The sequence below is a fragment of the Ooceraea biroi genome, chromosome 1 (genome assembly GCF_003672135.1).
Source record: "Ooceraea biroi isolate clonal line C1 chromosome 1, Obir_v5.4, whole genome shotgun sequence".
Taxonomy (NCBI): Eukaryota; Metazoa; Arthropoda; class Insecta; order Hymenoptera; family Formicidae; genus Ooceraea; species Ooceraea biroi.
In genome coordinates this window covers 15,830,097-15,852,343 of record NC_039506.1, presented here as the reverse complement: position 1 = coordinate 15,852,343, position 22,247 = coordinate 15,830,097, and the positions used below count along the sequence as shown (strand labels likewise).

Genomic DNA, 22,247 nt, shown 5'->3' with positions numbered 1-22,247 from the left:
TTGCGGCGCAGAATGTATCCTTGATCGTTCGCTGGTCGCTCGTTCGTCGTCCTGCCGGCCGCGCGCGTGCGCTCGCGCTCGCCCGCGAGCGGACGAGTGGCGGTTCACTGACACGTCTGCGGCGGAGAGCGTCAAGTCCGGCACACTGTCAAGGTCCGCCGGTTCCCCTCAATGGCGACGCCGGGGCCTGTCACGCGATTTACCTACGGTAATCGACACGCCTCGCCGCGAAGGACGCCGCTTCCGTCCTTACTCCTTTGCCGCGCTCCGCGACTATCCTTGGACGTTCATCATTTCGGACGCGAGCGCATGTTGGTCCTTCACGAACACGCGCTTGAGGGGCACTCGTACCTACCTCGGCGAAATAGTTCGCCATTGTCTCGCCCTTTGAATATCCCGAAGAAGTTCTGCCGTTCGCGCGCGACGTCGACGGCCGTGGTAATTTTTAGGCGAGCGGAATGAAGCGGAATGATGCATTAAGGCGGAACTTGCGACCTCGCTAGCGGGATCGAGCGGGTAGCGTTGTCGCCAACTGGAGGACGAGGGGCGGAAGATGACTCGCGAACCGGAAATCGAAACTCGCGAGAGGATGCCTTCATCCCGCTCGGTCCCCTGGACGATCGCGCTCACGAGAGGAGAGACTCTCGTGAACTGCGGTCCTTCGGAAAAAAAGGAACGGAAAAAACGGGGTTGAATAAATCACGGCTGCTTCTGTTGTCCCGGTGACCATATGGCGTGTTTCTTGCGCAGCAAAAAAGAATTGAGAGGGAAAATTCGGGCACGTGAAGGGCCGATTATCCTGGAATTGATTTCGGGCCGCCCGTCTTTATAAATCCTTTGCGCGTGATGAGCAGTAATGTTAGTTCCATTAAAGTTCGCTATTAATTATCTCCCCAGGGCGCCATATATTATGTAATATGTAATAATATTCATATGAAAAAAATGCTGTGTGGCATTTACTACGTTATTTTGTAATACGATCATCAACGTAACGCACTACATAGTTGTTACATAACTACATTTATTATTCAGCATAATTCCCATTCAGTACAGGAGCTTGCAGCAACGTCGCTGTAAGTTCTTGTGTGTGTTGTATATAAATTATGCAATCAATGATGTAGCTTTCGGAACGCAAACTATTCACGCATTTAGCATAAGTCTCGGTAACGGGTCTTTCCACGTCAATCCACAAAATCTCCTTTTTTATTATCATCTCATACGTTGCGACACGGCGATTGTGTTCGCTCGCAAGCCGGCTTATGCAAACTCGCGACTGCCGAAAACGCGGCGATGACTCGGGGATTCGTCATCGGCTAGTCCCGTTTCGGGCGTTTCTCCTCCCGTCGCTTGCGCTTTCGTCGATGGCGTGCAGTTCAGGACGTGTGCGGGCCTCCTTCGACAATGCCGCGCTTTAAAACGTCCCACACCGGTCGCACCACGCGTCGTTATTGTCCCGGACTTATACGATCAGTACCGCAAGTACCAGAGACACGACTTACTTGGTTCACTTTTGCTGGTTAACGGTAAGCCCGTCAGGAGTCAGTGAGTCAACGAGTCAACGGGGGCGCGCGAACGGGCGAGCGAGTGCGCGCGCGAGTTCCCCACGCACTTCGTCGATCGCCCGAGAATCGATCTCCTGTCCGGTACGCGTACGCAAACCTCGTGCATGCCGAAGTGCCCCGGAACCACGGGTACCCCATTCATTATTAAGCGCAATCGCTACCGTCGAAGTTAACGATTCCTTTTTTGCAGGAGAAACCTGATAATTATATCTAGGAATATGTTTATTATTAATTAGTTCATGGTAAAATAGTTATTTAATCATAAATGATAATAGATGATTAATGATAATTAAGATTTAGATTATTTATTTTTTATTTTATATTATTATAATATTATTAATATATAAATTGATATTTTTAAACGAATATAAATTGTTACATAGAATTTTTAAATTAAAGTTTACACGAATTACGCCGAGATTGATTGTGATCCATTGTTGCTGTTTGAGTTTAATAGTTAAAAACTTTAATGATTGAACTGCGGGTCGCGCCGACGAGATACGGTTTCTACGCAGTACTCATCAGCGCCAAAGCGTTCTCCATTTCGCCACACGCTCTCGCGCAGTATTTCCCTCCGGGTTGTTCACTTTTCACCTCGGTCAACGGGTGCATATGTCCCGCATTGACGCGATCGCGTCCGCCATCGCGCCGCAAAAGCCGAGTACTTTCGATCTCGCGTGCCGATTGCATAATGATCGCATTGTCTTGGTCGAGATGGGTCGACGATGGTAACTTATTGTGAAGGACCGAGGGACAGGTATTATGCGTGCGAGAATCAGAAGCAGATCAGAATTTATTCCGTTCTGAAAGTATATCTGCCGAGAGTGATCTCAGACTTGCGCGAAATACATTCAATTTCTTGGCTAAACTGGATTCTAAAGTGGCAACATTTTTAAAAGTAAATTATCGAATGATAAAATAGATACAAGTATTACCAGAATAGTTTCCTATAAATAGTAACAGATAATCAGAAGCAAGGCATCGAATTATTATAATATCTAAATAATTACAGCTAAACAAGTCATTTGACATGACATCTGAAGAACGTTCTATTACTGCTAGAAAGAAGAAATCGAACAGAAGAATCGGCGTTGCTAATTGCATTCTGTCATTAAAAATTCTAATGCCAGACGCATGGGATAAACTCGATTTATTTATTTATCATAATAAACACAAGCAGAAATATCTAGTAACACGAGATATCTAATATCACGAGATAACAATCATTGCTAATAATTAATAGATTACGCAGCATCGATTAATCACCGTTAACGTTCCAGCCGAGAGGAACGGGGGTATCGTTCCATCAGCGCGACCAGCGGAAACTCGAGAAGACGCGAGAAATTCCCGAGGACGGGGCGACCCAATTCTCGAGGAGCCGGCATCCCGCTCCCACCCTGGCCTCGCCCTCTTATGCCACGATGACGCAACCGACTGTTCCGCTTCTCGGCGGAGGAGCGTCCTCGTCTTCACCGTCGTCTTCGTCATCATCTTCATCTTCACGGTCCTCATGGTCGTTACCTTCAGCCTCGTGTGGAGTTCCTCTTAAGAATCGTCAAAAGGCCGGGCCTCGTCGTGCAACCGGCCCCTTGCCTGTCCAGCGTGTCGTCACGAAAATGCGTTACAACTATTCATTCGGTAATGATTCGACGACGAGCGTGATAGGCGCACACACGCACACGTGCGTATGCACGCGTGTAGGCGTGCACACACGTACGCACGAGGCCCGAGGAAGAAGAAGGCTGCGCAGCAGGCCTTGCGAGGCTGAGAGTGGGTTCATCGGACGCCGGCGGCCGCGGATTTACCGTTACGTCTTCTTGGCGAAACCCGGGGAGTCCACCGGCGCGGCCGCGCGGCTCTCTTTCTTTCTTTCTTTCGCCCTGTGTCTATTCTTCGCCGTCTCTCTTTCTCGTTTGGTCCCCTCCTGTCTCGTTCTTCGTCTCTCGGTCTCTCGAGCGCACGTATACACGTATACCTTTGTTGAAGACCGGCCTCACCACCGTCACCAACCTCTTCTCCTCCTCTGTTCCACTGAATTCCAGCCCACCGGCAGCAGATTTGCCGGTAAGAAGCGGAAGCGCGGCGGTTTTATAGGATGACATCAAGGAAAGTCCAAAGTTTGTTGGTTTTAAGTGTCGTTGAACCCGCCTTTCTAAGATAATTTAGCCTACTGCTCGGACGAACGCGTCGATTGCCACACTTCGCTATGAAGGGGTACAATGGGGCACGCCGCAGTATTCTCTGAGTACTTAGGATAACAAAAAATAAATTTAGTAATTTTAGTGCTACGAAATGTTTTAATTTTGCGAAAGCATACATTTATTATTAATCCTTTACCGAATGCATGTGACAAATCGTGAGATGCATAGCTATATCTTTCTTTTAGACATTAAATTAACATGAAGTTTTACGATTAATGTAAAATATAAATTTTATGACGGACAATAAAACAACAAACAGGATAAACTAAATCCTGTGTCTTTTAGTAAAATACAAAAATTTATAAAATTATTGAAATCGAAAGCAAGCAGAGAAGGCAGAAGAGACTTAAAGAAAGTGCTAGTAATTTTAAGCATTCTTGTAAATAAAATTCGGTACTCATTTGCCTTGGTATCCTCTGTTGCTGCCAACCGAGTGTAGGTCAAACATGGTTGACGGTTTCATCATCAAGATGAAATTGATCTTTTCCTTTTCTCCATGACGATGACGTGTAAGCGTGTGTCATCTGTATTCCTAGAATTAGCAGCATGACTCGAAATCTAATTTCCTTGGAATGCGGCTATTAACATGATGAGACAGTAAGATCAGCATGCGCACGCTGGAAACTCGCATTTCGGAAATTTGTATAAATCGAATTAAAATATAAAATCTATAAAAGATGTGTAAATTGTTGGTGAACGTTAGTTTGTAACTTGTTAAGTGACACTATGACAGCAACGAAATACTACACAATTATTGCGATCAGGAATAATTTGCAGGGTAGAGGCCTTGATGTTAGAGAAGATGATATAAATAAAACGGTAAAACAGTTAATCGTGAAATCGCAGTGATGTCACGACGCACGTTACAGATTGCCATCTCTCGCGTACACGCATGCGGCAGATTCGTTTTCAGAATGATGATGACTGATCAGCAATCCGTATCGAATATACAATGGAACTTATCGTTGTCGTGCATGGAAAGGAATGCAGCAAATTCTGTTAAATGCACGTGGTAAGTGATCGTCAACGATAAATCTGATTCCGTGTTAGACGGAGATGGATATATTGGGTCGTCCGGAAAGTTCGTGCCGATTTTGAAGGAAAATTCAAAGGTAACATTTTTTTATGTCGATAAATATTTATTGACTTATGTATGCACCGTTTTGTTTCACAACCTTTGTCCATCTTTCACGCAACTGGAAGATTCCATTCTCCCAGAACTTCTTAGGTTTCTCGGCGAAAAACTCCTCAAGGTGGTTTTTTATATCGATCAAAGAGTTGAAGTTCTTGCCGCTAAGAGAATTTTGCAAAGACCTAAATAAGTGAAAGTCTGAAGGTGCAATGTCTGGTGAATACGGTGGGTAGCACATCCCAGCCAAACTCCAACAATTTTTGTCGGGTAGTCAAAGAAACATGAGGTCTGGCATTGTCCTGATGGAACACGATGCCCTTCCTATTAGCTAATTCTGGACGTTTTTCCTGAATCGCTGTCTGTAATTTGTCCAGTTGCGAGCAGTACTTATCTGCATTTATCGTTTGGTTGTGTGGTAGGAGCTCATAATATAGGATTCCTTTCCAATCCCACCAGACACAGAGCATGACTTTTTTTGGATGAAGGCCGGCTTTCGGAGTGGTTAATGCTGGTTCATTTCGCTTACCCCAGGATCTTTTTCGTTCTACATTGTTGTAAATGATCCATTTTTCGTCACCCGTCACTAATTGCTTCAAAAATGGTACGTTTGCGTTGCGCTTGTACAGCGAGTCGCAGATGGAAATGCGATCCATTAAATTTTTTCGGCCAAATTATGCGGAACCCATACATCATAGCGACTTACGTAACCAAGCTTCACTACATGATCGTGGACAGTGGTTTTCGATATTTTCAGTATCTCTGCTAATTCACGTGTCGTGTAGCGCGGGTTATTCTCGATCAGTGTCTTGATTTGGTCATCATCAGTAGTAGAGGGTCTGCCCGAGCGTTCTTGGTCTTTAAGGTTAAAATCACCAGCTCTAAACTTAGCGAACCACTTACGTACGGTTCTTTCAGCTAAAGCGCCTTCTCCGTAAACAGAACATATCGAATTTGTTGCTTGTGAGGCATTTTTGCCTTTCCGGTAATAGAAAAGCGTCAAGTGTCTAAAATGTTCTTTGTTTTCTTCCATCTTGAAAAGAGTACAAAACTGACACGAATCAATTTATCTGAAACAACTTTTTTCCTAAAGATGCGTTGAAATGTCACCTTTAAGCATATGTATATAAATCGTATGTTTTCAATAACATTGATATATTCAGACATGTTCCAACGCCATCTATTAAAAATCGGCACGAACTTTCCGGACGACCCAATACATGCATACGATGATTAGAAATCATTTATGTAAATTTCTCTTTGTTCGGAACGCGATTAATTCAAGCGGGATGCTAAATGGTTCTTTATTCATCATGTAATTATTTTTCACACTTGTTATATATCTTGATTTCAACAATATTTATATATATTTAATTTAGAATATATAAATGGAATAATAATAATAATTATTATTATTATTGTGTTTATCTATTTTACTTTATTCTGTTCAACAAGCTTTATAGAACTCGTTTTTCTGTGTCACTGTCAAAGTAAATGGCTTTTAAAGAGCAGAGTTCACGTTCTGCGGACGTACCTTTTTTGCATCGCGGTAGAAAAAGAGAGAGACATCCAGGTTTATCCATATCTCTCTTTGAAATTCTTACGACGCGACGCAGCGTTCGCGGAGATAAACGTTCGGTTACGAACGAGTTCATAAATTTGAGTTAATCGATCGCGCATATGCCTTTTTATATTCGCCATACGGAACCAGCTGTACCGTGTGCGCGATTGATGGGTACTATAAACTTTTGCAAGACAGTCTACAACTAGCGGTCCACTGCAAATTATGCTCGAATGCAAATTACTCTGTTTCGAAGAGCGCTCGTTCGATACACGCGAGAAGCCGCAACACTTCTTTCTCATCCGCTGCGCGTTTTTGTGCATTGCGCGACTGGTAGCTGGTTCGAGTTTTGGAGTTACATCGCTACGTTTACCTGTTTAAAACGTAAATAGTAAAAGAAATCTCTTGAATCTCCATATTTGTGCAACATGTATCAAAACTAATGTACCAAAATTAAAGCAAGTCCTCACCATTGAACTTCGAGTCTCTTTTTATTATGTACAGTTCGATTTTTTATTTTTTCGCGCTTGTGCAAATTCTTAGCTATTTTAATAAATTAGACATGTTGGTAGTAATACGTGTGGACAATGTTTTACAGTTTACGTTCATCAGGTCCTCCATTTCGGTCGCTTACAAATCAAAGTCTCGAGGCAGCTACGCGACCATGACGAAGGAGACCATTTTTCGGATCTGAACCGGGCACTTCGCAAGGCTTTCGCGGTGCCCCATGCTATCACGATCCGACGCTCGTTCAACGGGTGGACACGGGCGTCACGCCGAGTGCGTTTTTCCCCGAGCTGTGCGCGCATGCGCGCGCGCGCAAGGCAAGGGCCACCTGTGCCTCGTGCGCGCCTTCTACTTTACTTTCTTCGCGGTTCCGTTAAATACCCCACGCCGAACGCGATTGCGAATCCAGGTGCGGAGGTCAACTTACGTCAGGTTAGGGTTCCGGCGTCCCCTCCAACGTCCCCCGGCGTCCCTGTCACGCTCTCGCGCGTTATATTAGCCCGTTCCGTCACTTCCGCCGCGAGCTGACCCTGAGGGCACGCCGAGGATTTTCGAGTACCGTTCGATCGGTATCAACGTCTACGCTCGATACCCGGCGCCCGAGAGCGAAACCGGTCATTCCGATCGGGATCGAGGATTCCCTCGATTTAGCTTTCCTCTCTCGTGCGTCGTCCATTGGATAATCCACGTTACGCAACGATTAAACGAGCCGCGTAGCGTGGAGGTTTCGCGGTGGCTCGACGCGATCCCGAACAATGGCGGGTAAAACAGGAGATAAAAGTTGAAAGATAAAAGTGCGAGATAAGCGATGAAAAGCTGAGATAATTAGCCGGCCTCGTTTGATGGTCCGTCATTTGATATAACTGTGCAGCCTGCACTTTCAGGATAGTTTCGCTCGTAGCTTGCCATTCATCGCCCGATACTTTGCGCGCTAGATCGCGCGTTGTATGGCAGCCCGCATAATTCTATAATCAACGCCAGCGTCGCGTCGCGTCGCCCGCTCGTCGAGCGGACGCGGTGAATCCGCTGCTCGCGGTTCGTCGTCCGCGAGCCGTTCCCCGCTCGGTCGACCCGAAGAATGTTGCATCGTGCGATTTTCTGAGATGAAACTGCGTCGGAAGGCGTCCGCGAGCCGCGCGCGGCGATAAAACGCGCCGGTGAAACGGAACTGCCGTAAGTTTCGCGAAATATCGCCGCGGACTCGACCTATATAGAAGGGAAGAAGGGAGGGGGGGGCAGAATCGCTCGCAGAATTCGCAAACTCGCGGATAGGGGAGCGCGTAACGGTGTACTCCGGGAAGAGGAAGAGGCAGGAAAGAGAAGAGCCCCGGGAGATCGCAGGCGTTTTGCGCTGTCGAATGCTGCAGGATAGGTGCGAGAAACGCGAGAAACGCCGCCATGCTGGTACCCGCTGGCTTCCCAGTCCCCGTTGTCTCGACATGGTGGCCAGAGCCGACCGATAACCGTCGCCGGGCGATCAAAGTAAAGGGGTCGGCCGGCTCTGTTTCCCCTCGTCGCGGCTTTTCACATCGCGAGTAACGACAGTTATCAGGTACACGAGAGAGTGTTACAAATCCCGCAGCTTGCCGGTGTCCGTTTTCTCTTTTCGCATCTTCGGAGTACACACATATATACGTACATACACGTGGACGTTGAAGAAGATAACGCCGTTTTGTTACGACCCATCTACCGTTGTGGTAAATCTCGTAAGGTCAAAACAGAATCCGTTCCTGTGAAGCGATAATTGGATAAACAGATAAAAAGATAAATGGATAAATGAATAAACAATGAACGGACGGATGAAAGAGACGCAGATAGTGCACAATGGATGACGATGATGATGATGATGGGGTATGAGAGAAAGGTTCAGCTTTGAACCGGCCATTTTCTTTGATATAACAAAAGGACCGAAAAGTCCATCATAAAAAGCCGCCATTTTGTTTCTCAAAAAGTCAAAAAGGGAGAGGAGGATGAAAATCCTCCAATGGAGGAGTAGATAGATAGGCATTTATTTGCACTCTAGTAAAGATGGCCGCCGCGTGATGGCGCGCCGGCAACGATAATTTCGCCGTCGTCGACGTGGAAATCGCTTGAGAGATAGAGAAGGTGAAGCACGGTCATGGGAAGAGAAAGACCGGCGGGAGAGACGAGCGGCCGCGCGAGCGCGACTTCCTCCGCGGCGGAGCGCGGCGCGCAAGAAGCGAGTCAAGTTCGCCGGCGGCGGACGTGCCCGCACGGCGCGCGCGAGCGCGCACGTACACGCGCGTCCACGTAGCCTGCCTACGTAGCCGCGATACGCCGCGACGAGGACCAGGTAACAGCGTTCCCGTGTTACCGGTCCACGGCCGCCACGGTAATTTATTTAATGTAAGCGGCACACACCGCTGCACTCGGCGCGCACGAACACGCGCGCGCGCGCTCGCTGAGCCGGCTGAGCCTCCGCGCGTACGCGAGGCGTTCCTCGATGCAGAGATTCCTGCAGAGGACGAAAGACGAGCTGCACAGTTATTGCATAATAAGTCTGTTTTTTAGCTGCACTTTTCTGCACGCGTTTCCTCAATACGTAGAGCGTACGTGTTCAACGGATACGTACGTTGCAATTCGCAAACATGAGATAGAGGAGAGAGGTAGGAAAGGAGAAACGCGAGTGCGGAGAGTGTAGAAAGTATGGAAAGTGTAGCTGGAAAGGGAAGCTCAAATGTTCTTATATTAATTATTTTGTTATATTATGCCATTATATTTTTCATATTAAAATATATTTTCACATGTCTTTTATAGATAAAAGTATTTTAAGATAAAATTTTAATAAAACATTGGCTGTTTTCTACAATGTAAATAATTCTTGTACTGAGATTCGGCATGTGCTTCACCGTCTACGTATGATCTTGCGATCACGCTCGAAGCATGAGGAATTGCAACTTTCCGCGGCCCGATTATCCTCGCGAGCTTGCTCCTTCGATGAGGAGAAGTTTGAAATGCGAAAGAGGGCGAGGCTTTCTCGCTGTGGTCGAGTTTGAAGACGGATCGCGAGGGAAAAATGCAGCGTGCCAAGATGCTAAGATCGCAACGACGGTGCCGCGGCGTCGTCGCATGCGGGGGAACGCCGTAACCTCAAGAACTCGCGCGAGAAGGCGAGGCCGATGAATGCGCGAGAGCGCGCGCGCGCGCCGCGATGAACGGGAAGGAAGGTAAGAAGGTACGCTCCGTACACACGCTTCTCTGACCTCAAGAACCGGCGGGAAGAAAGGGGGGGGGGAGGGCGAGGGAGAGACGAGAAAGAGAGGAGAGAGAGAGAAAGAGGAAGAAAGAGAAAACTCGCCTTCGCGAGAGAGCCGAAGAGGCCCGACAACGGTCTGGCGCGGATCCAGCGTACGTGCACGGACGGAGGACTCCGTGCGGTTTCTCCTTTTCGCCTTTTTTCCTGCCCGTCGCGGGAATACGTGGCTCGCAGGGCCGACGGCGAACGGTAAAGCGAGGAGAAAGAGAGAGAAATCACGCTGGAACGCTTTCAGGGACTTTTAAGTCTCCAAACGGAAACGCGCGAAACAGCGTAGAAGATGAGAAAATGAAAAAAATGGACGAATCGTTGACACATTGGTTGATCGGCAATTAATAAAGGAATTAATTTCACGAAAGATTTGACGAAGTTAAGATGCACGTACAGGGCGCAGAAGAGAGCTCGACGTCTTTCCTGCGCGCGTACACGCGAGGCTTCTTCGGGGTTCAGCGGGTCAAACTTTTCTCAATAGGCGAGACGCTCATCGAATCTCGTGTGCGAGGGATGCCGGGAGGAATGCCGGGAGGTGTTAAGCGGCACGACGTATAATTACACGCGCAATCGCGCTCCTGGAGGTGTGACCGAACCGATACCGATCTATACGCGTAACCATTTTTTTATGTAACGTTCTCGAATCCAGGTATGATCGCTGCATGCGATATCGCTGAATACCGAAGAGTCGCAGAGGTGTATTTCATGATCTTACTCTCTCACAGTGGTCACACTTGCTTCGCAGCTCGTTAATTTTGCACGCTGATTAATGTTTCTTGCGGCCGCATAGACTTCACCTCTTTGACGTAACAAAGCGATGTTATACCACGTACGCGCGGCTGTGAATATTCATTGCCGATGATCCGATGTTGCACCCAGCTAATATTAGATACAGGAGAACCGCTTTATAGTTACATAAAACAAAACTGGCTCTTGAGCTCCGATTCGGTCCGCGCCTTCCCGAACGATCGTGAGTGATCGCAAATAAAATCGCAAACTCTTTTTTTTCGCTTCTTGGACTGAATAAATGCATACCGCAGTCAATATTGCGGAGCGTGTTACGCATAATTAGAACATAATAGCGCCGACGCAAAAATAGCTATGGTAAAAGACGGAAGGGAGCGTAGGAGAGGAAGGGGAGGGAGATGCTCCGGTCGAGCCGTGCGATCGACGAAGAGAACTGCGCTTTGGAAAATTGCATCGTTACGAGGAGGAGAACGCGCGCACGAACGGAACCGTGAACGCTCGCATGATGCGCGCGAACGCGCGGGTGAAAGAAAAGTCCCCCTTTGTGCCACCTCCATCCCTCTCCCCCTCCCAACGGAAGAAGCCCTTAATTGGTCAAGCCGCCACGCCACCGCGGGAAGTGTACGGGATCTAGAGACGTGTCTTCGAGACGTACCTCTCGTGTGCACGTATACACGCACGCGCACACCGAAGCGCATAAGCATCCGTCATAATCCAGAAACGCGGGGATTGTCGTGGAGTTCCGCCGCGCGGCTCGCTGAACACCAAGATTGTTTGATATCATGTAATACAGTATAATAACACAGTAGATGGAAATATGCGGGATTAAGTTTGATTCGTTGATTTCTGCGATTTTTCTCTCCGTTAATAAATTATCAAATGGGTTAGATAATCGCGATAGAGAGAGAGAGAAAGAGGGAGGTTCCTTTCGTAAGCAATAGCCAATTATAAAATATAATTGGCTCAGTGTATATTTATTAGAGGTACAATAATGACAATAATAAAATAGAATCGGCTTTATATGGAAGAAATTAAGTATCAAATTAGATACATAGTTCTTCAGAATTAATTAACGCATGAAATATAATAATCATGTTGATATTAAATATAACAATTATAAATTCAAATTTCAAAGTTATGCTTACATTATTAGTTCGACAACCTTCCGTTAATAATCTTCACAGAGTTTTAATCAAACATTGTGTAATTCAGACCTTATTATTGTATTAAAATATTCTTCCCTCGCGCGCGGGATATCTAAATATATGCAATCACCGTAGACACACACGTGAATGATGCGATCGCAACAACAACAGTTAGCTCATTAAGATTAATATAAATCGCAGGCTGATATAATAACGTCTAAGTAACATTGTTACGCGCGGCTCGACTCGGTCGCGGAGAGTTCAATGCGGCGTTACGATGCGCGTCATATGCGTATCTGATTATGCTGACGACATTGTGCACCGTTCATAGATTGTTCACGGATGCCCACGGTGCCGTAACTCAGTGTGAGTGATTTTAGGTAAGACCGTCAGCGCACCTGTTGTCGTCGTCATCGTCGTCGGCGACGTCTTCTTTCGTCTAGCTCCGTCCGCTGCTTTCAACACGCGAGTTACGTTAACGGTATACCGACTTGTGTTACGCGGAAATCGTCCCGGCGTACCGAACCGTAATTGTCTCCCAATTATTCGCATAAGAGCGAGCGCGGAATTTCGACTTTCTTGCTCGCCGCACGTGAAACAACGATAAGAGGATGCAGTCTGTTCCCACATCCAATGGCGTTTTCGTTACGATGCTAATCATAGTAGATGTCGGCTAATTATGAGAGACCGCAGCGGACTCGGAGTGAAAGATGTATCATATCGAGCCATTATTTCGGTTCATCTCTATTCGCTGATAAATTATAAAAAACGGTGATTTGTGACACGATTTACAGCAGTAACGTCGGAATTAATAACAAATAAAGACGATACAGATTGAAGAAACGCATTGTCTTCTTTCCTAAATGATATTATATAATTGTTCAAAGAATTATTATATATAGTATGTAATAAATAAAATATAAACGATGCCCGAGCAAGACAGATATCAGACCGATGCACGAGATTAAATTTTATTTGCAGAAGGTTCGTTTCATCGAAGGGAGTCCGAGCGCTCGTAAGAGGCGTCTCATCGCGCTGCGTCGCGTCGACGGTGCTCTACGGCCCTTTCACCTTTCTGTGAGAAGCGCCTGCGGGGAGTGCACCTTCCCTTCGCTCCTTCCTTCCGACTCTCCGGTTCCCGGGGCGGGATAGAAGCGGCGCGGCAGAAGAAAAAGATCTCCGCGAGATTACGTAAGACGGCCCGCGTGGCGAGCCAGCTACGGGCGAAGGAGGCAGGATGGCGATCATCGGGCGAGCGGTAACGAGCAACGACCGGAACTAGCGAGGACGATGCCACTGAACCCGAAGGGGAGGAAGGCGCGTCGACGATAACGACGACGATGACGATGACGGTGACGATGATGATGACGCTGACGACGACGACGGCGAAGCTGGACGCGACGCGTCGAAGCGCGTTGCGCGCGGGAAGAGACGAGAGATCGCCTTCCGAGACTAATGACAGTCTGGATTTTAGTGGTTCGTAGCATCAGCTGCAATACGTGTAATGACGATAATGATAATAATGATCGTAATAACGATGCCCGGCCTCGTGCGCTGAGACGCTCGAGTTCGCTCGAGCCTCTTTCCTTTTCGCGCGCGGGACCAGCCGGCGAGCCAACATTACGTGGAACCTCGCTGTTTTCAACGATCGTAACTCGATGTGAGATCGATCGACACGATGGAATTACATCCCGCCTGACATGTCGCTGGACCGACCGCGCATCGAAGGCGATAATGAAAAGCGGGATTTTCGCACAGCAAATGTAAGTAAGCAGCGTTCAAACGAACGCAGCGTTTCTCGATGACGCCGTGAAATGTTATTTTTCAATTTGCGATATTTATATATTAATAAATTGTTTCAAGCTTTTAGATGCAAATTGGTTCGGACTATCTGGAACATCTTCCAATTTATTACATTTAGTTAATAACTATCCAATCTTCTTCGATCATTGAAGAACGCACGGAAAATATTTGCAATTTTTAATTTTTTAAAACACTTTTAAAACTCGAGTCTTTTGTATTAAACAACATATTGCAAGTAGACTGAAATACTGAAAAGTTAGTCGTAGGAAGAAAGCCGGATTTTGACCAATTTTAGAATACATCTTTCTCTGTGCCACCCACTGTGGTTACTATGCAGCCATACAAAAAGCCTTTACTTGCTCAATTTCTGTGTATTGTATGTAAATCTTATTTCAGTTACCATTGTCAATACCCATCTCTTTGGTCTTTTGCTGCGAAAAGCGATCACCTTGACATAGAATGATTTTATACGTAAGACAGTTTATTAAAAAATAAATAATAACAATAAAATAAATAATGACAATTTATTGAATTATTATGATGGTTTCCTACTTTGTCCAATAATCTATTGAGCAGAAAGTCGGTGCGGAGGTTTTAGTAAAATTCAAACTTTTTGAATTAAGAATAAATTTTGTTAAAATAGTTCGGTCAACTTTCCAGTCAACCCAATATGCAAAACTTTGTACAGAGTTAACAGCTGTTAAGAAGCTTCTGCATTTCATATTGCGCTGATATGTTGGTAAACATGAACTGAACTGAATGCTAGACTGAGGGTTGCCTTCATCGTTCATCAACCAGTTCACTACTTTGCACTACAGCAGTTGAACTGAATGAGATCCCAATGTCTTTCAGTAGATAATTCCACGGGTCTAATCCTTCCTGTATCCTGTATGGATAGTCCAGTAGGTACCTGCATACTTGGGATGTTTGGGATGTTCTTTCCGAGATTTCGATGCATAATGGAAATAATGCTGACATCTGTCTGCGCTTTTATTATTTTAATCCGATTTTTGAATCGATTGGCACCACATAAAATTCTATAGAATTCTTTAAGTAGTTTGTTTATATGCATTTTGTTATATTTCATTATTTTATAATGACGTGAGGAAGCCTCGGTTTCGATTTCTCGCCAGTGCTTTCAGCTCTGACCATGTTTTTCCCTGTTCTTCAGCTTCATTTAAAATTATACGTTTTCACCTTGGGTTTGGGCGTCCATTGCATTTCCCTTGCGGATTCCACTCCAAAACACTTCTAATGATATCAAGTAGTGCTTTTCTAAGTATGTCCATTCCACTTCCACTTTCATTCTTCAATTTCTTTGTCTATCGGAGCGTATTTACATAGGTCCCATAATTAGATGTTTGGCCAGAAAAGTCTGCAGATTCTTCGTGAGCGATTTATTTGCGAAAAGTTGCAAGTTTATTAATTATTTTATCTCTTTGTTATTCGCCAGGTTTCACATCCATAAAGTAGCATCGACTTTATTTTGGAGTTGGAAATGCGCAATTTAATTTGCCTGTTGAGCTGATTTGACACTCAAATGTAGGAAGAAAGCCGGATTTTGACCAATTTTAGAATACATCTTTCTCTGTGCCACCCACTGTGGTTACTATGCAGCCATACAAAAAGCCTTTACTTGATAAATTTCTGTGTATTGTATGTAAATCTTATTTCAGTTACCATTCTCAATACGCATCTCTTTGGTCTTTTGAACATGAGGCCGACTGCCTTTTTTTCAAGTTCTTCGTTTTAATGTGTTCACCATATTGGCATGTGTGCGAGTTATGCTCGGTTCCACCAGCGTCGCTTAACTTTAGTTTAACTCATTTTTCATCTCTTTCTAACTACCCGCCTTAGAAAGAGACAAAGAGTGAAACACAGATTTGGTGGAGCCTTAATAAACTACCATGAGCTTAGCCTAGTCACCTAAACATTGTTTTCCTCAGGAGTCTTATACACGCCATCGGCAAAGATGTCAGTTTCCGGTAAAGCGCTCAAAGGCAAAGGATATGTCAAAGGGCATTAGTGAGAGCTTACAACCCTATTTGATATGGATCCCGTGGACTACAAGAACGTTTTTCACTTAGTCACGATTTAGTGTAGCCACGTGGCGTTAAAATATTATATTTACGCATTTATAGTGGTAAAATCATTAGAGTTACAAAAACATTGTTAAGATACACTTTAGCATTAAATAAAATTCAAGTAGGGAGAAAAAACGGAAATGAAATTATTCCCGTTATTATTACATAAAATATAAATAGAATAAAATACATATTACTTTTTAATATCGAGCAAATTACAGAATAAGAACAGCATCCGTTCATCCTGGCGGGAACCAGATACCACGTTTATCTTCGAAAATGCTACATTACTGTCTTCCAAACGCAGAACCGAAAGATTCTCATCACCAACGGTACCAACGTACGTCAAGCGTAGTGCGATCGCGTCGTGTATCGGATCGTAACGATTTACGTGCTCTTCCCCGCGACAGAAAGAGAGAGAGAGAAAGAGAGATACGTAACAGTTGCTTCATACCCGTTTAGTCGCACTGCTCGCTGAAGGGGGCTGTGCAACAATTCCCCCCACTCGGCAACGGACGTTTGCGCGACTGCGAGCGAACGCGGCGGCGGCGGCGGCGTTGCATAAGTGCTTCTCTCCTCGCCTCGATCCCGACCTTGACTTTGACTTTGACTCGTGATTACGATCACGACCACGACCAAGTAGCGGCGGCTGCCGACGTACGACATACGTACGGTTTCGCAAGCCGCGTATGGGCGGAATAGGCCTCACCTCGCATGCCGGATACCCGCGTTGCATCGCGGCTGACCGACTGCGAAACTGCGACGCCAACTGCACGACGGACCGCGACGCCGGAGCGGCGATTGCAACGGGGAATCGAGTGCGATGCAGAATTGGGCGCGAATTTTGGATAAAGGGAAGTTTGAAGTTGGAGAAGAGAGAGCGAGAGAGCGAGAGCGGGAGGAAGAAGGGAAGAGAAAGAGACAATTTATGATAATTTATGATTTTACTGGGTTTACTTATTACTGGTATCCTTTGTCGCTATTGTCAATGTCTTAATGTTTGAATATCTTCTATCTTAGTATTTTGAACTCTCTCGGAGTGGTCCATGTAGCGATTGGTGCAGAGCGGTGAGGTCGAACGGGCCAGTATTTGATTGTCCTAAAACCTTTGAAAAGAGAAAGTAGGTTTAAATCTTTGGTTGCAACATGGACCTGAGAATATGTGCTCTTTGACGGCGACGAGATATTTGACGGGATGCTTGATAGAAGGTATACAAAGTTGTGATATTAAGAACAACAGATGTTCCTTGGAAAAAGTATCTCCAAATTTATAGCAGAGTGCTCTCTATGTTCACACGGAGCAATAAGATTAATTAGAGTCAAAAAAAGTTTGATGCTGCTGGTTGGCGCAATTTCATTCATAATTACGATAAAATTGCGGCGATCTGAGAAAAAACAGCTAGAAAATATCGATAATTATTAATTCGTGGAACGCAACGGGAAGCCCATGAATATACATGTAATCCTATCACACAGCATCGTTTTTCTACATAATGACACACGCATACCGAGAGATGCATACGAATTGATCGTTTGATAACATGCGCCGAGTGGCAGGGGATATTTAAGAGAAGTAAATGCATAAAGAAATATACATAAGTTTACGTAATTTTATTACATAATTTATTTCACACATATCACTATATCTTTTGTCATATCGTTTAAAATTACAGAATTACAGAATTGTACTTTTCTATCCAATATTATAGCGTTAAGTGACTCTGCAATCCGACGAACTTTAATGTCTTAAATATTGTTAAATTGTCAAATCTTATGTGTCTTAATCTGATTAATATTTTATAAAACATAAAAACAAGCTCAATTAGAACAAAAAATATGAGATCATGTATAATTCAATTTTAACAAAGTGTAAAAATATTTTGTTAGCGTTTATATTTAACAGTTTGTATTGCACGTTCATATATTCAAAATTTAGAACATAGGTAGGTGCATTTAAATTATTCAAGAATTTGTTGAGGTCCCATCGCAGCCCGTGGGAAATATGCATGACTAGACAGAAATCTTCAAAAGATTAATGAACAACGATCTCTTTCTTAGAACATTTTACTTTTGCTCTACCTATTCTTCACGCCTTCCCAAAACTTTTCCAAAGAAGAGACCAGGATACCATGTCGTTCATAGGTTTAGACGCATAAAAATATTACCAGTTGTCTTGGACAAATTTACATATTTATATGAGTCTATAATGCTCGCGAGACATATTTGTAGAGTTTAATTAGCAATTATTGTGTGTTGCTCGATCACCTCAAGTTTTATGTGCATGGCACAACTTCTAAGATCATGGAAACAGATCTTGCTAATCGCGATCTCGATCACGTTCCGAGATTTCATCCCGTGGATATCTCTCCCTCTTGACGAAGGTCGTAAATGTTCTCTCTCTGGAAAAAGGTTTGGAAATCGCCAAGATCAGGCGAGAGACGACTCGTGTTCTGGACCCAGACATAATTCTTTACTGCTTCTTCCAGATCGAAATAAATATTCTGTCTTGTGGAATTTTTATGTCTTTATGAGAACTTTGTGCGTTTCCTCTGTTTCTGGTGGATCAATTTTTGCGTTATTTTTTAACTGTAATAGTATCTTGTGACAGAGAGAGAGAGAGAGAGAGAGAGAGAGAGAGAGAACAAACTAAGAGTACTTAAAAATACGCTAACAAAATTGACTTTAAAAAACTTTTATTTTTTACTTATTTTATATTATTTTTTGATACATTTCTTGTGTAAGAAAACTCTGCTAAAAATTAATAAAAATGCCGCAAATAACAAGTACGAACACGTAAGTAAAATAAGTTAATTTCGAAAAAAATTCCACTTTAATTGGCAGCTTGTCACGAAAATGTACAACTTGGAGAGTTGGCTACCCGGAAATGTGTTCAACAGCGAAGCGCTAATTCGATCAAAAGGTGTGACTAAACGACGGAGCAGTTTCCCTAGAAGAATAGAAAGGAAGAAGAAGCAGAAGAAAAAATAAAGAAAAAAGCCAGATCTCCTAACGAGAAAAAAAACGGGGAGCTCCTCGAGCGAGCACACGCACTCAGGCGAACACGCATGAGGCTCCGTTACGCGCATGCGCGCGTTGCAAGTTTTCATCTCCGTACGAGCGCGGGGCCCGGTCGCTCGGTACCGAAGCCACCGAGCAGTCCTGGCAGTCCCGCTGCTGGCTGTGAGGCTCCGTGGAGGGACGGGAAGGTGGGCCAGTCGTCAGGGCGGTGGGGAACGAAAGACAGTCAACGGGGTCCGCGTGCACTTAGCAGGCTCGCGGCGAAGGTACCAAAAGAGGGGGGGAGTGGAGAGCGGGTAGAGGGGAACCGCGACGGGGCCCGGACGGTCGAGTTCACTGCCGATGGACTCAGTAGCTCGTGAGGAGCCCGATGGTGGAGTTTCGTTCGACCCGTAGTGCTCGCTCGCAGTCGGAGCTAAAGATAACTGTAAATCCGCCGAGCGTGTGAAGTGACAGGATCAACCGCATGGACAGAGCGTACCGGAACTATCGGTCCAATCGATCAATGCTTATGCGCGCGAGTGATCAATCGCAAGTCGTCGATTGCGAGCGCTTCGGATTTAGCTTGAAGACGCTCGAGACCCCGCTATGTTTCCGTGAGGAACCTCTCTGGACGGAATGTGAATTTTTGGTCGTCGTGTTCGCGAGAAAAAGTTTCATACAGGACGGGTGGGATCCTCACGGTGCCAGGACGCGCAGTGGTCATCAAGCTGTCACGACCGAATCGACAGTCAGTGAACGAAGCTTCGAATTTTCTTTAAGTCACCCTCTCTTGCTTTAGGTCTCGGCCTCGAACTCGCCTCGTGCAAACTCGTCGCGGCTCCCGTGCGCGCCTCGTCGCGTCGCGAGCAACCTTGACTGTAGCTTCGCGGTCCGCGGAGCTCGCGCTCGACCGCGAAATGTAATGGAAGTGCGAGTGGGGTAGTAAATCGTGCGCAGCACCCAGCCTCACGATGCCGAAGATCTTCCTGATCAAGAATCGGCTGCACCAGCAGCAATTGCGACTGCTGGAGTCGCAGCATCTCGGCAAGAACGTATCACTCGGCAGCGCCAGGGACAACCCGCTGGACAGCTCGGCGCCGCAGCCGCTCAGTCTCATAGTCAATAAGGATCAATGTAAAGTGTTTTCCATCTGACTGGCAACCGACGTGATTTCGGCGAGTTTCTCAGGCTACTCTGTGTTCATTATCGCGACAGTTGCACCGATTGACGCAACGTTTCGAGACAACGGTTTCAACAAGTGCTTTCTTGTACACGTTGGAAACTCGTAGAGATGACACTGGTTTCGAATGCCGATATTATTGCTTTAATGCTTATTGCTTTAATGCGACATTGATGCTTTAACACTTAGTCTCTAAACTGTTTCAGGAGTTGTTTTTAGTATTTAAGATATTTCAAATTCTTCATGATTTCTCAGGCTTCTTACTTAACTTGAATGTGCACGTTTCGAAGAAAAAATATTGCCTATTTTATGCATCTTTTAGGATTTTAAGATTAAATCATTTAAATAACGTTTGTGCCAAGTTGCTCACGATCTTACAATTAGTCGCACTGTGCATCATTAAAGTGTATCGACATTTCTTCCTATTGAAACGTGAACATTCGATTAGGAAAAATATTTTCATATCCAATATGTTAGATGTAGGTCAAAGCAGGCCAATTTAACCATACCTCTGCCCTATGCCACATGTATGTAACAAGAAACAGTAGCACCGTTACTCAAATTGATGCAGCAAAATTATCGCGGAACGGACAATGCCATTCGCTTTATTATCGCCAATGTAATTACCCGTTCTTGCACGTTATGGATATTAGTGACACCCGTGAAAAAGATGCACGTACATACACGTCGTGCGCGAGAGGTGTATTAAATCGCAGTGAAAAGTGCAGCGCGCGCACACACGGGCGCATCATTAACTGAGGGAACGGATTAAAAAGGCGTAAGACAATTATCCTTATCTTTTCGGTGGTGCGCGTAGCAATTTGATATGCCGATTATCGACATTACCGGCGAGTCGTGCAAGAGCCGTTGCGTGCAAAATTAAGATACGGATCTCGACAGTTTAATCCGCAATGCGGCCCGCCGATAATTCGGCGGTCTCAGCCGGAACGCAAATGTAATATTGTAGCTTCCCTCTCGTCGAAGGGGTGCTCTCCTTTGCCACTCGATGTACCTGTCGGGCAAGTAAGAAAAAAAAAGAAAAAAAGAGACAAATAAGGGACGGGAAAAAGGGAGAGGAGAAGAACGAGAGAGCGGGAAGGAGCGAGGACCGCACCGAAATGTTACACTTCTGCTTCTGCAGGTGCAGTCGTCTCTCCGGGTACAGGTGCGATTGCAATTCACGTACCCGTTTCGGGAACGTTATCGCGCGACGCAGTTGCAAGCTTTTTTGGCCTTTGTGAATTCTTATGCGTGCACATTATGCTAAATTCTGCGTATCCTCTTTCGCGACTTGTTAATTTGGCAATTTGGCGGCATTAATTTGCAAATTCGACAGCATTCGTCACGACGATTCCCTTTTTTCTGGCGCTGGCAAAAGCTGGATTTGCTCCATTGTTTTAACCGACGATAGGATTTACGATGCGTTAATCAATATGTTAATATATTCGCAACGCGATGCTAGATGCAGAAGCTAGACGTCATTAAATTGTGAAGCGGCATCTTTTGACGCAGATTTATTTGAATCTTAAAATGACTATGGTGCTCGGTTCGTACTGGAGGGCGCAGGAATATCATCTGCAGATTCGTTTACAATTTATTTGAAACACCACATAATGCATAATAGTTTTATAATCTTTCCAGATACTTCCAAATAGGGATCCTATAAGGAGGGATCGCACTTTTTCCAGTTTCCGGTTTCCGATTTCCGGTTTCGAAACAAATGGCGCGACCAATAAAAAACGTAACCGCTTGTACCGATCCTATAGGATCCCTACTTCCAAAAGCCCTCCATGCGACATTTTTCGGTCCACGTGTCCACGTGCCCAAGAGCAGTTCAGCTCATCTCTCACAATCTCTCCCAGTGATTCATCCGCCAGGCATTTTCCAGGCGGCTTGATGTAATCAGCGATACGCAGTTACAGCATCGGGAAAAAGGGAAAAAAAAGAGAGATTGACGATTATCGAGTGACGACTGACCCCCGACAGTCAGCGCATTTGCTGTCCGCTGTAGCTGTGCATGCCACGTGCGGAGTTAATTATATGAATCGTCACTCTGTGCG

General features: G+C 45.2%; 1 protein-coding gene across 1 annotated transcript in view; it reads left to right on the top strand.

Annotated features, from left to right (window-relative positions):
• Positions 1–19,226: 19,226 nt before the first annotated feature.
• The window catches only part of LOC105274892 (transcriptional regulator ovo), a 29,887-nt gene continuing 26,866 nt past the window's right edge, over positions 19,227–22,247 (top strand). Inside the window, 1 exon segment of the mRNA XM_011331359.3 lies at positions 19,227–20,141. Within this exon segment, the coding sequence (XP_011329661.2) occupies positions 19,979–20,141 (163 nt within the window). The 5' untranslated portion in view covers positions 19,227–19,978.